Here is a 15,881-nt window from a genome sequence, read left to right on the forward strand (position 1 = left end):
GGCTGAGGCGGGCAGATCACCTGAGGTCAGGAGTTTGAGACCAGCCTGGCCAACATGGTGAAACCCTGTCTCTACTAAAAATAGAAAAATTAGCCAGGCATGGTGGAACATGTTTGTAATCCCAGCTACTCAGGAGACTGAGGCAGGAGAATTGCTTGAACCTGAGAGGCAGAGGTTGCAGCGAGCTGAGATCGCATCATTGCACTCTAGCCTGGGCAACAAGAGCGAAACTCCATCTCAAAAAATAAAAAATAGGAGGGAGGAGCGGGGAGGGGAATGCTGCGGTGGGGGGAAAAAAAGTAATTGAATAACTATTTCCAGTATGCTAATGGTTAAGTCAGATTGGAGAAAGGGCTTCAGTGTTTTGCCTGAAGGCCACATTCTGTTTAATATTGTTTTAAGGATAGATATGAAAATAATGTAACACTGACCACACATGTAGAAAAGAAGGAGGTGGAAGAAATAATATACTGGCAGGACCCAGATCCCCAAAGATTTCAAGAGACCAGAATGACATGCTGAATTTATTGTATAAAGATAAAATGGATCAAGGGCAAATGTAAAGTTCTAGCCTTGGGTTCAACATTCAGCTTCCCAGGAATGGAATAAGAACAATATTGGTCAATGGTATGTGTGGCAAATACTTCAAATTTTAGATGCCTGTGAAACAGATGTGAATTAACTATGTGTGTGGTTGAGTAGGAGGTGGCAGGAAGGATTGAAAATACAACAGTCTTAGAATTGAAAGATCTTAAATTCCAATTCCAGCTCCACTCCTGACTTGGTTGTGCAATCAAGATTATTTACCTCTTTCAGCATCAGTTTTTCCCATTATAAAATGTGTGGCATGTCACAGAGATTCAGTCATTGTAAAATGTATGTACTTACTGTGTGCTAGCTGCAGAAACATATAAGCAAAATTAATTCAGTCTTAAATGATATTAAGAAAAACAAATCGGTTCTGGATACTTTAAGACAGATTTTGATACTATATGATTCATTAAGACTAAGAAATGAGAAGGAAAAAAAATCGCAATTGGAAACTCTCTTATTTATTTATTTGTTTGTTTGTTTGTTTGTTTGTTTGACGGAGTCTTGCTCTGTTGCCAGCTGGAGTGAAGTGGCACAGTCTTGGCTCACTGCAACCTCCTCCTCCCGGGTTCAGCCTCCCGAGTAGCTGGGACTACAGGTGTGCACCACCACACCCAGCTAATTGTTGTATTTTTAGTAGGGATGGGGTTTCACCATGTTGGCCAGGATGGTCTCAATCTCTTGACCTCGTGATCCGCCTGCCTTGGCCTCCCAAAGTGCTGGGATTACAGGCATGAGCTACCGCACCAGGCCTCAAAACTCCACTATTATTTTTAAATCTCTAAATGGTTTATATATGAGCTAGGTTAGATTGTATATTTGTTTTTTTTTAACCCATGAGCACAGTAGTCAGGGCAGTGGGGAAGCTTCAGGTTTGGCTCAATGTAAAGAAAAGCTTTTGAACCATTAGAACTGTCTAAAAATAGAATGAATGGAATGAAGTGCCTTATTGGTCACTAGAGACATGGAAGTAAGAGTATGGGGCAACTCTGTCTTGGAACATTGTGGAGGGAATTCACGCCTCTGGTAAAGATCTGTTCAGCACAATTTCTAGGCCCTTTCTAACTCTTAAGATTCCAGATTCAGTAATACAGGGATAATACTTCTCACAGTTAATGAGGTGAATAAATAGTATATGTAAAAACTTCTTGCACATTACATGGTACACAGTTGGTGCTCACTGAATGTTTCTTGCCTTATCTATAAGATAAGAATAACCCTTGCTTTGGCCTGGTACCAGTGAGGTAATGAATGTAAAAAACCTATAAATATCCTTCAAATCCTTTGCAATAGGAGTTGCGGAAATCTGTATCTGACATCTGGCCAGGCACAATTAGGGGCATTTACTTTAGTTTGTTCACTTACAAAGGGGGACCTTGGCTTTTTAGGTAGGTAGGTAGGTTGGTTGGTTGGTTGGTTGGTTTTCACTGTGGAAGGGCCTGACTAACCTGCATGTAGAATGTATAGATTTGCCTTGCTATAGCCAAAGAATGTAATGGTTAGGAACATAGACTTTTGGGGCTTGCAGCCTTCCCTGACTAGCTGGATGACTAGGGAGTATAGCACCTCATGGGCCTCCATTTCCTCATCTGTAAAATGTTGAGGGCACCTCATTTAGGAATAATTGTGAGTAGTCAGCACAATAATGTATGTTAAGTGCTTGGCCAGAGCATAGCACCTAAGTACTCAGTTAACAATAGCTGATTCTGTTGTCGTTATTTTTCACATACGGGGAGAGAAGTTTTCCAAATGCTTCTTTGAAGGGCTACTAGATTGATCTGGAGAGAACCTTTCTTTTGTGCCATTGAGAAACTCCCTTTTGAATTAGTTCCTGGTCCATGGCATAGACCGTTTTTTGCAGAAACAGAACATGGCAGGCAGTAAAATAGCTGTAGCCAGACAGAGAAGCAATCCTAGGACTCCAGGCTCCTTAAAGAAATATGGCCCTCTAATCTTTATTCTCAGTGTGGCCTTTTAAAACTACCATGAGGAAAGCAAGCAGTGTTATGAGACATAAGCAGGTTCTTAACAGGTCTGTATTTGATTGTCATTCTGTAGATTCTTTGCTCTGGTTCCAGATGCTGCACAGCATGCCGTAGGAATGCTTTATGAAGAGGCTGTTGAATTCCAGTTCTGATATTGGTGACTCACTTGGATCACCTGAATTCAGGAGTTCGAGACCAGCCTGGCCAACATGGTGAAACTCCGTTCCTACTTAAAATACAAAAATTAACTGGACATGGTGGCAGGCACCTGTAATCCCAGCTACTTGGGAGGCTGAGGCAGGAGAATCGCTTGAACCTGGCAGGTAGAGGTTACAGTGACCCAAGATTGTGCCACTGCACTCTAGGCTGGGTGACAGAGCAAGACTCCCTCTTAAAAAAAAAAAAATTAGTATCCCTGGGCTGAAATGAAGGTGTTTGCAGAGCCACACTCCTTTCAGAAGTTCTAGGGGAAAATCGGTTCCCTGCCTCTTCCAACTTCTGGTGACTGCCATCATTTCTTGGTTGGCGGCCAGTTTCTGCCTCAGTCTTCGTATCACCTTATCTTCTACACGTTCTGTATTTCTTCTTCTCTACTATCTTTATCAAATCTCCCTCTGCCTCTGTCTTACAAAGACACTTGTGAATGTATTTAGGCCCATCCGTAAAGTCCAGAATAACCCCCTAACACAAGATTCTTAATTTCATCACATACTACAAATACCCTTTCCTTTATAAGGTAGCATTTTACAGGTTCCATGGATTAGGATGTGATATCTGTGGGTCGCAATTATTCTGCTTATTACAGATGACAATCATAAAGACTCAAAGTTGGCATATAATGAGGGCTCCAGAAATGCAAGCCTCCTCCTTTCTCTGCATCCCTCCCATATACACTACCATGATCCTCCGTTAACATTGCCTTTGAATGCCTTTCTTTTCAGGAATCTCATTATCACATTAAATGTGGGCTGCTAGAGTAATGATAATGAAAATAATAACTGACAGTTATCAAAAGTCTATTATAGCCCACATACTGTGATAAGAACTTTATCCCTGGGATATAGGTATTATTATAATCACCGTTTAACAGATGAGAGAAATTGAAAAGTAAAGAAGATGAGTTTTTCCCTAGTTCACCCAGCTAGTGTCAGAGCTAGGGTTCAAATTAGAATCTCTCTAATTATAAGAGTTCTCTAATTCATGGTATAATGATGTGCCCTTTTTTTTTTTTTAAGAGACACGGTCTTGCTGTCACCTAGGTGGAGTGCAGTGGTACAGTCATAGCTCACTGCAGCCTCAAACTCCTAGGCTCAAACAGTCCTCCTGTTTCAGCCTCCTGAGTAGCTGAGACTACAGGTGTGTTCCATCACACCTGGCTCTATAATGATGTTCTTGATTATTATACCTTGAATCTTACTCAGGAGTGAGGTTCAGATATCTGATTTCTTGTCTTGGCATCTGATGGGAACCTTCCCCGGTGGTTTATTGTACCTGTTGGCATAGCTTCACATCACAGTTCACAGGGTACTTTTTTGTCATATGTCTGCTCTTTAGCAGTTGCTTGGTCCTGAGTAAATGCAGGTTAAAGGAAGAGGAAGTGGAGAGCTGTATTCTATCCTGAGTTTCCTCCTCGAGTAACTTGTTTGTTGCTGGTCAGTGAGTTCATGACTCTGGGGAATCATGATGATTTATTTATGTCCTAGCACAGGGCCTGGACACAGAATAGATGTTCTGCTAGAGTATAAACTTCACCAGGGACTTTTGTTCACTGCTATATTTGTGCCTTACAGCAGTTCCTGGGATAGAATAGTTGCACAGTAAATATTTATTGGCTGGATGTCTGGCTGACTGGCTTAGCTGGGTGTGGTTAGAACTTATTTACTAATAATTACAGCTATAACTTATTGGCTATATAGCATAGTGTTAGGCACTTACATATATGGTAAGTAATTCTTACCATGCTCCTACAGGGTAAAATTGATGGGTTTATGGATGAGCAGGGTGAGGGTGATAGAGGAATCAAAGATATTTTCTAGGGTTCTGCTTTAGATGCTGATCCAAGTATTGATGAAACCCAGGAGGAAGAGTTTAAGCAGACTGTGTTATGTTATCTGCAATCACAGATGCAGGGACTATTCCTGGGACAAGTTTCCAAAGATAGGCCCCCACTGTTTGCCCTTCAGCCTGGAGATAGTGGTGGTCTTAATCTACTCAGAGCAGAGTTGCTCACTTTAGGAACAGTAGGCTTAAAGCCATTATTTCTACTGTGTTCTAACTTGAACATGTTCAGTTTCTGTTCCAGATGATCGGACTGAACAACGAACCTGTCTCATTTGTGGGGACCGTGCTACAGGCTTGCACTATGGGATCATCTCCTGTGAGGGCTGCAAAGGGTTTTTCAAGCGGAGCATTTGCAACAAACGAGTATATCGGTGCAGTCGTGACAAGAACTGTGTCATGTCTCGGAAGCAGAGGAACAGGTGCCAGTACTGCCGCCTGCTCAAATGCCTCCAGATGGGGATGAACCGGAAGGGTGAGTGGTGCTTATGGCTCTCATGGCCCATCTTTCATTCATCACTTTACCTTTAGTGTCAGCTGTTACACTTTGGAGTTACTTACTTCTCAAGCCTGCACTACATATCAGTCCTTATACTTTGTACTCATAACCCAAAAATGAATCTGGAACCATTCTTGCATACAAGAACCTAAACTAGGTGGGAGGAAAAAAATTAGTGAGATGTTAAGGATTCTATGGGAGTGAATGTACAAGCCTTGTGTGACCAAGAACCCACTGAACAATCAGGTCTTGACAGGGATTAATGTACTTCACTAGTTATTTCAGGAATGATGACAGAAGTAGACATTTTGGGTGAAAAGGCGTGAGGTAGGAGATTTCTGAATGTGGTATCATTTTGTTTCCTAGAAACATGGTGTACTCAGAGGCTAGGCATACTCAGAAATCTGTGTCTGGGTTGGTGAGGACTTTGGGATTTATTAAGAAGCTTCCCAAGAGCCATTAGCCTGAGATAATATGAATAAACTGATGTTTTATTCATACTAGAAGTAGGATGAATATGAAAGGCAGTTTTGAAGGATGAATTGGGGCAGGGGAAACAGAAAAGCCACCTAGAAAGTTTTTAGAACAGTCTGAAAGGAAATCTGAAGGATCTGAAGGAAGTGGGGAAGGAATGGCACAGAGAGACATTGAAGAAACTCACCTGATAGGAGTTGGTGACATACTGAATATTGAGCAGCACCAGAAGTTGAAGTTGAGGATTTGAATTAAAGTAATGGCCTGGCCAGGCATGGTGGCTCGTGCCTGTAATCCCAGCACTTTGGGAGGCCGAGGCAGGAGGAACACCTGAGGTCAGGAGTTTGAGACCAGTCTGACCAATACAGAGAAACCCCATCTGTTAAAAAAAAAAAAAAAAAAAAAAAGAGCAATGGCCTTCCTGGGGGGAAAAAAAAAAGCAGGGTGATTTCTCTGTGAGACCATCTGAAAAGAAAGGAAAAAGCAGGGTGGGGCAAAATGTTGGCCTTGAAGTACCTGAGAAAGACACATAAAGATGTCCACCAAGGAAGTTGGATATATAGGATTGGAACTGAGGTGAAAAGTCAAGCCTGCAAACAGGCTTCATGGAGCTGTTGGCACAGAGGTGGTAGTTCATAGGTGAAATCACCCACAGAGGAGCTTAGATACAGAAGAGAGAAGGACCAGTGAGAAGCCTAGAGTGGTATTCCCATGGAGGGTGGAGAGTAGAATAGAGCAGTGTCATTCAGCAGAAAGAAGAGAGGCTCTAGCAGCAAACAGACTAGCTCTGTGACCTTGGGAAGCTTGCCTTATATCTCTGATATTCAGTTATCTTACCTTTAAGATGGTATGTTACTTACTCTTTAGAGTTCTTTTCCAGATTAAGTATGATAACATATATAAAATACCCAGCAAGGTTTTAAGGGTTCATAGCAGCAGTGTTCAGGGATAAGGGACTTACTCAGATATAGTGAACTGTTCAAACTGGTTTTATAGCATTATGAATGCGGACATCCAGATGTACTCAGACTGGTTTTATTGTGTATGAGATAAGAAGGACCTTTTAAAAACTTGCCCATCATGAAGAAAGGTAAGAGAGATGTGGAAAGGCATTTAAATAAATTTAGGTGGTTTATAACTTATTAATATACTAATACTTATTGAGCACTTATTTATATACCCTCCATATATTCTACCACTGAGTATACAGAACAATCCTGTTATTAACTATTATCCTCAATTTACAGATGCAGCTTAGGGAGGTAAAATGACTTAGCAGTAGTTAGTTTAGGGGTGGTTATGTTGACAGTTAATAATTATTAAATTATAATTTGTTATTAAGCCGAGCTTGTACCTGACCACACGAACAACATACTGCTTCACATGTCTACCATATGGCATAGCTGTTTACACATTGGAATGCCCTGTGTTTACTGGATGATGAATGTTATAGTAGGACATTTGAAGTGTTACCAAGTTTTTCCCCTGCCTCTCTTTTTAATTCATCTTCTGACACTGTGCCTCAGGGATGCCTTATACTGCTGTGCCTGTACTCAGGTTTTTTCCTCTACTTAGAGATCTTTTCCCTTCCCTACTGCCAGTTACCTCTTACTGAAATATTTTCCAGCCACCAATACCAAGCACTGTGTTGAAGAGAGTCTGTCGTCTTCCTGCCCTTACATCTTTGGGTTTGGGCTCCGCTTTCCTCATCTCCCTTTCTTACCCTCACTGTGAATATCTGAGGAAAGCTTAGTTATTATGGATTGCCCTCTTGACTACTGTCTCTGATTAATCATCCTGCTTATTCAGCTGGAGTGTGAGATTCTGAGGCTTCCAGTAAAACTCACCTCTTTTAGGGAAGAATAAACTTAACCTCATAACCCCTCTGACCATAGTCAAAAGACACATGGAGTAGGAGGGATAGGGAGCTGTCTCCTTAGGACTATTTGCACGCAGAGCAGGCTGACCCAGTTGCCTGGTGAAGTCGGCGTCAGGGAGAGAAACCCTGCCACCTCCTGGTTGGTGCTGCAAAAGCAGGATTAAAATTGCAGTTACCATGGGAGTATTTTGGGGGTAAGGAATATTCTGTATGGACCTATGGTGGTTGACACATAATTCCGTGCATTTGTCAATACCCATAGAACTTTACACTACAAAAAAGTAAACGTTACTACATGTGAAAATTTGTTTAATCAGCCAGGATGTTTTGGGGGTTACGGGGCAGAGGGAAAGAATGCACACTGTGACAAATGAATCTAGCTGGTGTTACAAATGAGTCACATAACCACACTTAAGGGGTTTGAGAAAAAAGGAGCTCACCTTTGAAAATATTTTGACTGTATACTGTAAAGCTAAAAACAAAAAGAATTATATACAAACAAAGCACTCTAGTTTGTAAAATTTGTTTCTCTCAAGGTTATGTGTTAGGAAATCTGTCGCTACTTCGTTTGTATAATAGAGAGTGGAACCAGCAAGTAAATACATTGTGGACAATGAGAATCAGATTTCTCACCTCAGAGAAAGAAAGAAGTTATAAATCAGCCAAGGGGAAGGCTAGACTGAGTCCCCTGGTGCTAGATTGGAATCAGTGTATCAATGTGTATTCATGTTTAGATAGATAGATTTTAAAATGTATAGATATGTGTGTGGGTAGGTGAGTCAGTACACATATGTATATTTCCAAGCTCTAGCCACTGAGAGGGGCTAGAAGCAGATACCCAGGAGCAATGAGCACATCCAGCACCCAGATCTTGGCTTCCAAATATCAATGAAAGGAATGAGACTCATTGGAGAGCTGATCGATTCCACGGCTGGGGTAGGGGAAATATAAAATGATCCTGGAGCATCTTGTGGTGCCAGCAAGTTAGGAAGTACTTTCTAAAAAATTAAAGGAAGCATATCGAAGGGCACAGAAGCCAACCTGAAAGAGCTTCTGATGGCCAACGTAGGAACAACTTGAGCAATGATAACTGTAGGATTCGTTTATAACCTAAAGACTAAAGTAAATACCCATGAGTTTATACTGAAAGAAATAAATGAAAAAATAAAGAGAAGTGATCATTCTTCCTTTTAAGTGAATTCTGATTAATAAATGTAGAAGGAGGCCAGGTGTAGTGGCTCACACTTGTAATACCGGCACTTTGGGAGGCCAAGGCAAGAGGATCACTTGAGCCCTAGGGTTCAACCAGCCTGGGCAACACAAGGTGACTCCATCTATATAAATATAAATATAAATGTAGAAGGAATGAGGGAAATAGAAAATCACCACTAGCGCTGGGCACAGTGGTTCATGCCTGTAATGCCAACACTTTGGGAGGCCAAAGCAGGTGGATTGCTTAAGCCCAGGAGTTCAAGACCAGCCTGGATGACATGCTGACACCCCGTCTCTACAAAAGAAAATACAAAAATTAGCTGGGCGTGGTGGCACATGTCTGTAGTCCCAGCTACTCTGGAGGCTAAGATGGGAGGATCACTTAAACCTGGGAGACAGAGGTTGCAGTGAGCCAAGATCATGCCATTGCACTCCCGCCTGGGTGACAGACCAAAAGAGAAAAAAAAAAATCACCATTAGAACACCACAGTAATAACTGCTGCAAGCAAGATCCACTAATGGATGCTGAATAAGTGGCCTCAGTGTAAACAGAAACAGAATATATGCATAGTCTGCAAATACATAGTAATTACAAAGGGAAAAATGGTTTATTTAGAAAATTCTGACAGACATGACTTTAGCCAAGTAATCAAGATGAACAGTACCAATAAAACACACCAACATTGTATATACCCCCAATATGAAACGCTAAGAGCACACATACACACTCACACAGAGGCTAAGTTCACTCAGTCTAATCCTGAGAGAACAGACAAGCCCATATGGAGAGACATTCTTGAAAATAACTGACATTCGACAAAATACCCATTTGAAAAGTGTTAAAGTCACAAAAAACAAGTAAAGACTGAACTGTCACAGATTGGAGAAGACTATGAAGGCATGACAGCTAAATGCAGTGTGGGGTCCTGGACTGTGTTCTGGAACAATAGATAAAACTGGAGAAATCAAAATAAAGTACTTACTTTGGTTAGTAGTTTTGTACCAAAGTTAATTTCCTAGTTTTGATGACTAGCCATGGTTATGTGAAATGTTAAAAGGAGGATAGTATATGGGAACTCCCCATACTATTTTTGCAACTCTTCTAAAGTCTAAACTTACCTCACAATTAAAAAAAAATAACTATTAAAAAAGTGCAGCTGCCATTTGTGGCTGGGGCTTTTTCGCCTATGCGCTAGACAGCTCTCTGTTGTCCCCCATCTTTGGATATAGAACTGAGTATCTTTTCAGGCATTGTGAGACAGTGATCCTGTGGCATCGCCATATCACTTTACCAGGGTAAAAAGTGCCCCGGGCCACAACACAGAGATCTGCATGAAGCACTGAAAAGTCTCAAGGAGGGAGAACAGTTGAGTAGAATCTTAAAGAAATCAAAGTTGATGTTCCTTAACTTTTTTTTTTTTTTTTTTTTTACATTTTTTACATTTTCTTTACAAACATTTTTTTTGTAGAGACCAAGTTTCACCATGTTGCTCAGGCAGGTCTTGAACTGAGTATCAAGTTTAGCTGAGCTGAACTGAGCTAAAGCAGTCCTCCCACCTCAGCCTCCCACCAAAGTGCTGGGACTATAGGCGTGAGCACCATGCCCGGCCACAGGGTTTTTGGGTTGTTGTTGTTGTTGGGTTTTTGAGTTGTTGTTGTCTTTTAATTAAGACTTTAAAACTTTGTTCTGTTTTATTTTGAAATAATTTCAAGCTTACAAAAAATGTGCAACAGTAGTAAGAATTCCCATATACCCTTTACCCAAATTCCCCAATTGTTAACATTTTGCCACCTTTACTTTATCATCCTATTTGTTTTATTATTTTCCCTCCCCTTCTCTCCCCCTTGCTCTTCCTTCTGTCTCTCTGTCTCTCCTGCCTTCCCCACTTCCCACAGGTAATTGTAAGGGTGCGTACACCTGCGTGTGCACAACTTCTTAGCCATCTGAGAGTAAGGCATAGGCAGTGTTCCCCTTACTTCTAACAATCACAGTACTGGTATCAAAATCAGGAAATTTAACATGACACAGTGCTATCTTATTAGCAGATCTTACTCCATTTTTGCCAGTCATCCCAGTGTCTTTTATAGCAATTTTATTTTATCTAGAAGCCAATTCAGGGAATCACATTACATTTTTATGTCTTTTTAGTCTCTTTTAATCTGAATCGTTCCTCAGTCTGTCTTTGTCTTTATTAACATTGTTGATTTTGAAGCAAATAGGTCATGTATTTTGTAGAATATCCCTCAATTTTGGCTTGACAGTTTCCTCATTGACAAATGCAAAAATGGCTTTTCTATGCATTTTTGGTGAGAATGCCATAGAAATGATATTGTGTCCTTCTTAGTCCATAATATCAAGAGCACATGATGTAAGTGTATACCCATTATTGGTGATATTAACCTGAATCACTTGGTTCTGGTGATGTCACTTACGGGAGGTGGTGTTGCCAAACTTTTCCACTTTCTTTCTAAGTATAGGCAACATGCAGAGACAGAACTATGTAAAACAGAATGGCATGTTCAAGGACTAACAAATAGTTGTCTATAGATAGGGTATAGCATTTGTGACAAGAGATGAGGATGAGGGGTCCAGAACCAGATGATAGATGGTCTTGAATGCCATGCTAAGGAGCTTAGATTTGACTCATAGACCAAAGGTGCTATCAGCAGGTTTTGATTGGCAAGATGTAAATCTTTAAGACCTTGATGTAGTTAGCTTTGTTATTTATGGTTTCTGGGTTTTGTTGACTGCTTAGTGCCAAGCAAATGAATAACGATAGGCATGAGTTCCAAAGCAGAAAAAGTATTTGTGATGCCTTCTGAGAAGATAGAAGAGCCACGGCTAGTGTTATTCTCTTTCTTAGATAAGAGTTACAGCAGAATCATTCCTGTAACATTGCACATAGGAACCATTTATTCTGTTTTTTTGAGACAGAATCTCACTCTGTCACCCAGACTGGAGTGCAATGGTGCAATCTCGGCTCACTGCAACCTCCACCTCCCAGGTTCAAGCGATTCTCCTGCCTCAGCCTCCTGAGTAGCTGGGACTACAGGTACCCACCACCATGCCGGGCTACAGGGTTTCACCATATTGGCCAGACTGGTCTCAAACTCCTGACCTTGTGATTCTCCCGCCTAAGCCTCCCAAAGTGCTGGAGTTACAGACATGAGCCACCACACCCCGCCCCATTTATTCTCTTTAATCAAATCACTGCCAGATAGACTTTAGCCTTGCTGAAAAACTTGTTAGCTCAGTGTGGCATCAAGGAACAAGCACAGCTTTAGAATCAGAAGATCTAAACTGAAACCCCAGCTTTGTCAGTTCTTCCCTGAGTAACCTTGAGCAAGTCTCTTTACCTCTCTGAGCTCCGTTTCCTCATCTCAAAAATGTATGGGAGAATATTACACCTTCCAAGGTTGTTGTGAGGATCAGATGAGGTAACATACATATGTGTAAGAACATTATAAGCTTGAAAATATGGTCCAAGTTTTTGTTTTTAACAGAGACACTGTAGCACATTGTATTTTCCACACTTCAAGTAGTTTCATGGCATCTTGACCAATTTTATCGTCTCTAACTCAATGGGTACTACTGTTTATATTAGTCTTTAAATAGCTTTTAAAAATCAAAGTTAATTTTTAAAGGCAATTTTTTACCACCTCAGTGAGTGGAAAATCAGTATTTTTAGTATACATCAGAATAAATGTTTAATTAAGAGTTTGTATACCACCTAAAAGTATCTTACGTTTCTCTACTAGGATGCATACATAGTAGTAGTGGAAAGAAGTCTTGTCTTAAAGTCTGATAGCTTGGGTTCCAACCCTGATTCTGCTCTTTAGTTTCTGTCTCTTCCTGCAAAATACTTTATTTCTGTGAGTCTTAGATTCATCTGTTCAATGGAAGAGATACTAATACTTTCCTCGTGAGTTATTTTACCTCAGAGAACAGTATGTATGTAACACATAGTAGATTACTATCATATATGCGTTTTCTTACTCTGGGTGGCAGTCAAAGAAGATGAGCTTTTGAATTTCAGAACAAAAGATTGGCAAGATGTAAATCTTTAAGACTTGTGGCCCTTTAAATGGAAAGTAGAGTATGTTGAGTTCTTTTCACACCTCCAGGACAGTGAATGTGAGATAACAGCTGAACTATTAATATATTGGGTGTTGTATTCCAGTGACAGATCTTTGCTCTCTACCTATGCGCTGAACATGTGAGATGTTATTATTGGAAATAGAAATACCCAAACACTGTCACTGATCATGGAACAGCAGAGAAGTGATTGTAAGGATTTTTAGATCTTGAAATTAGATTAAAAGAGAGCTCCCAGCAAGCAAGCAGCATACGTCTAGCTCTAACATAGGCTATATATGTTTCTTACTCTAAATTCATGACAACTTTTTATAAAGCAGACTAACCATGTTGCCTCCACTTGGTGGATGAAAATATTAAGACTCTAGCAAAGTTAAGAATAGAACCATGGATTTTTAACTCAAAGAGGCTAGGGAGAGGGAAGGATTAGTTGTTAAGTGCTTACTTTACATGCCAGGCCCTAGGGTTGGTATTTTAGCCACACCATTTTATATAATGTAACATAAAACAAGTACCAGTATCTCCTCTTTTCATTTCAGTAAACCGAAGTCCAGAGAGGTGAAGAAACTTGTTCATAATTATACAGACCAGGCAGAAGCAGGATTTGGACCCTAACTTACCTAATTCTAAATTTCCTGTCAGCCTTTTAGTTACCTCTAGAAACAGGATTATGCTTGGAGCTCCCACCTTTTGAGGCAATCAGTCCTGCCTCAGGAACTTTTGAGATTTCTTATGTAATTTTTTTTTTTTAAGTGGCAGGTATATCCTAGCAAGGCCTGCTGCTACATAATGTCCTTAGTTTATCTTTTGTCATTGTTAACATTAACCCCTTCTAAGCTACTCTCCACAGTGGCTGTCGCAAAGATTTTTGAAAAATCCCATTGTGACCGCAGTGCCCCCCTACATTCCTTCTCATCCTCAAGCTCCTTAGCTAACGTTATACCCTTAGTCTGGCATTCAAGGCTGTTTATGACCTAGGCCCAATTGGCCTCTCCACCCTTATCTCATGCTACTCTTCCCCCACATATGCTTTAGTCAGATTAAACCATTTGGAAGTTTCTAGAAAAAAGAGTTTATTCTTACCTTCAACTTGATGCTTTTCTGTACACTGTTGGCTCAACCTGGAGCACTCTTTTTCTGCCTTCCTAAATCCTACTTAATCTTTAAGACTCACTTCAGAAATTTTCTTTCCCAGAAAGCTTTGCCTAATACTGCGGTCCTAGAATAACTGCAAATCAGGGGTTCTCTATGCCCCCATTTTAAGTGTTCCATAAACAGTGATGATAATGTTAGTAGTAGTTGTTATTCTTAATGAGGATGATACTATTTAAAGGATGCTTTTTATAGTTAAAAAATGCTAGGTAAGCTCCTTCAACTACAGAGGTGCTCTACTGACTGCCTTTGCAGGAAGAAATCATTGAGGTTAAAATTCTGATTAATGAAAAAAACAAAAAACCTGTTCTGATCCTACAAATCAAACCTAAACTTAGGTTGGGAATACAAACTTTTATTTAAAAATGGAAATACTCTATCCCTCCCCTAGAATTTGTCAAGACCTTAAGATGCATCATCCTGGCAGGATGTTTGTAACTGAAGGACTAGTGAACAGTGCTATAACCTTTTTTAAACATACTGAATGTATACAGTGTGTGTAGTATGTACGCAGTGCCTTGAGAGCCCCAAAATATTGCTGCCTATGAAGGAGCCTGGAATAACAGAATTGTGTGCTTTGGGTCCAGAAGGACCTGTGTTTTAATCTTGGCTTCGCCAATTACTGCCTTATGCTTTTAGCCAAATAAGTTCTCTTTTTGTGCTAAGACTTCTGTGAGTGTGCTTCTGACTACCTTTCTTGACTTATATTTCCTTCCAGCTATCAGAGAAGATGGCATGCCTGGAGGCCGGAATAAGAGCATTGGGCCAGTCCAGGTGAGTTCTAGGCCTCAGTCTCTGTGGTCCATCCTGGAAGCCCAGGGCTCCACTGTTCCTGAAACTGCTCACCTTGATTCTTTCGTCTGCTGCTCATGAGAGCCATCTTTGCTTTCATTTCTGTAAAACTGCTTTTATAGCCTGGATGTAAAAGTGCTTTGAAAAAAATATTGCTCATGCATGGCTAGAAAAAAAAGAGAATATCTTCAATGTATAAGTTAATGATTAAAGCTCTTCTTGTGATCCCTCAGCCTTTTCTAAGGATTTACAGACAGTGAACCCAGTTATGATTCTGAACCATCCAGAGGATTTTTTGGTCAATCCTTAAGGTTATAGATAACTTAGCCTGGCAGAAATGAGCAAGACTAATTTGCTGTTCATGTCATCTAAAAAATATATCAGCAGAATATTAATGTCTTACAGTAGACTAGGAATGATAATACCCCATTCAGTCCCACAAACACTTACTGAGCTCCTACTCTTCCAAGCTCTATACTATGAACTTAGTCTAATGGGAGAGACAGATAGGTCAACAGACATCATAGTAAGGTGAGAGGTAACAGAGGATGCTCAGGGACTACAGAGGGAGGAGCACCTATTCTGCTTGGACTAGAACTATGGTTGGGGACCAGAGACACTCAAGAAAATAGACTGTGCAAAGACCCAGTGATGAGTCTTTATGACAAGGAGTTTGTTCAATTAGGCTGGAACATTGGGCACATGTAGTGGAGTGACAGAAGATAAGGCAGATTCCTTGAATTTGGAATCAGTTCATTAGGGAGTGGCCTTCAACTCTCTTTGATATAGCTCCTTAGGAAAAGTCTTTGTGGGGCCAGCCTATACCACTTGTTCTTACTCATTGTTCTTAGTTGCCAGCGGAAGAACTTCATGAGGGTAGAAAATTGGATATATTTCCGCCAATCAGGTGAATCCCTTGGCACACTAGTAGGCAGAGCGCATGGCTTAGGAATTATTAGTGGCCAGGAGCACTGGCACCCACCTGTAATCCCAGCACTTTGGGTGGCTGAGGCAGGAAGATTGCTTGAGGTCAGGAGTTCAGAACCAGTCTGGGCAACATAGCACGATAGACCCTGTCTCTACCAAAAAAAATTAAATTAAAAAAATTATTACTGTTACTGGTATAAGCCAAAAGGCAACCAC

The 15,881-nt window shown here is 40.6% G+C and overlaps 1 protein-coding gene across 2 annotated transcripts in view; it reads left to right on the forward strand.

Annotated features, from left to right (window-relative positions):
• The window catches only part of NR6A1 (nuclear receptor subfamily 6 group A member 1), a 235,111-nt gene that overhangs the window by 195,848 nt on the left and 23,382 nt on the right, over nt 1-15,881 (forward strand). For both annotated transcript variants that reach the window (XM_064378063.1, XM_064378068.1), the window contains exons 4-5: nt 4,867-5,109; nt 14,665-14,720. In XM_064378063.1, the coding sequence (XP_064234133.1) occupies nt 4,867-5,109; nt 14,665-14,720 (299 nt within the window). The remainder of the gene's footprint in view (nt 1-4,866; nt 5,110-14,664; nt 14,721-15,881) is intronic.

Source organism: Aotus nancymaae, unplaced genomic scaffold, assembly GCF_030222135.1.
Source record: "Aotus nancymaae isolate 86718 unplaced genomic scaffold, 86718_ANA_hifiasm-v0.15.2.pri h1tg000003l, whole genome shotgun sequence".
Classification (NCBI taxonomy): domain Eukaryota; kingdom Metazoa; phylum Chordata; class Mammalia; order Primates; family Aotidae; genus Aotus; species Aotus nancymaae.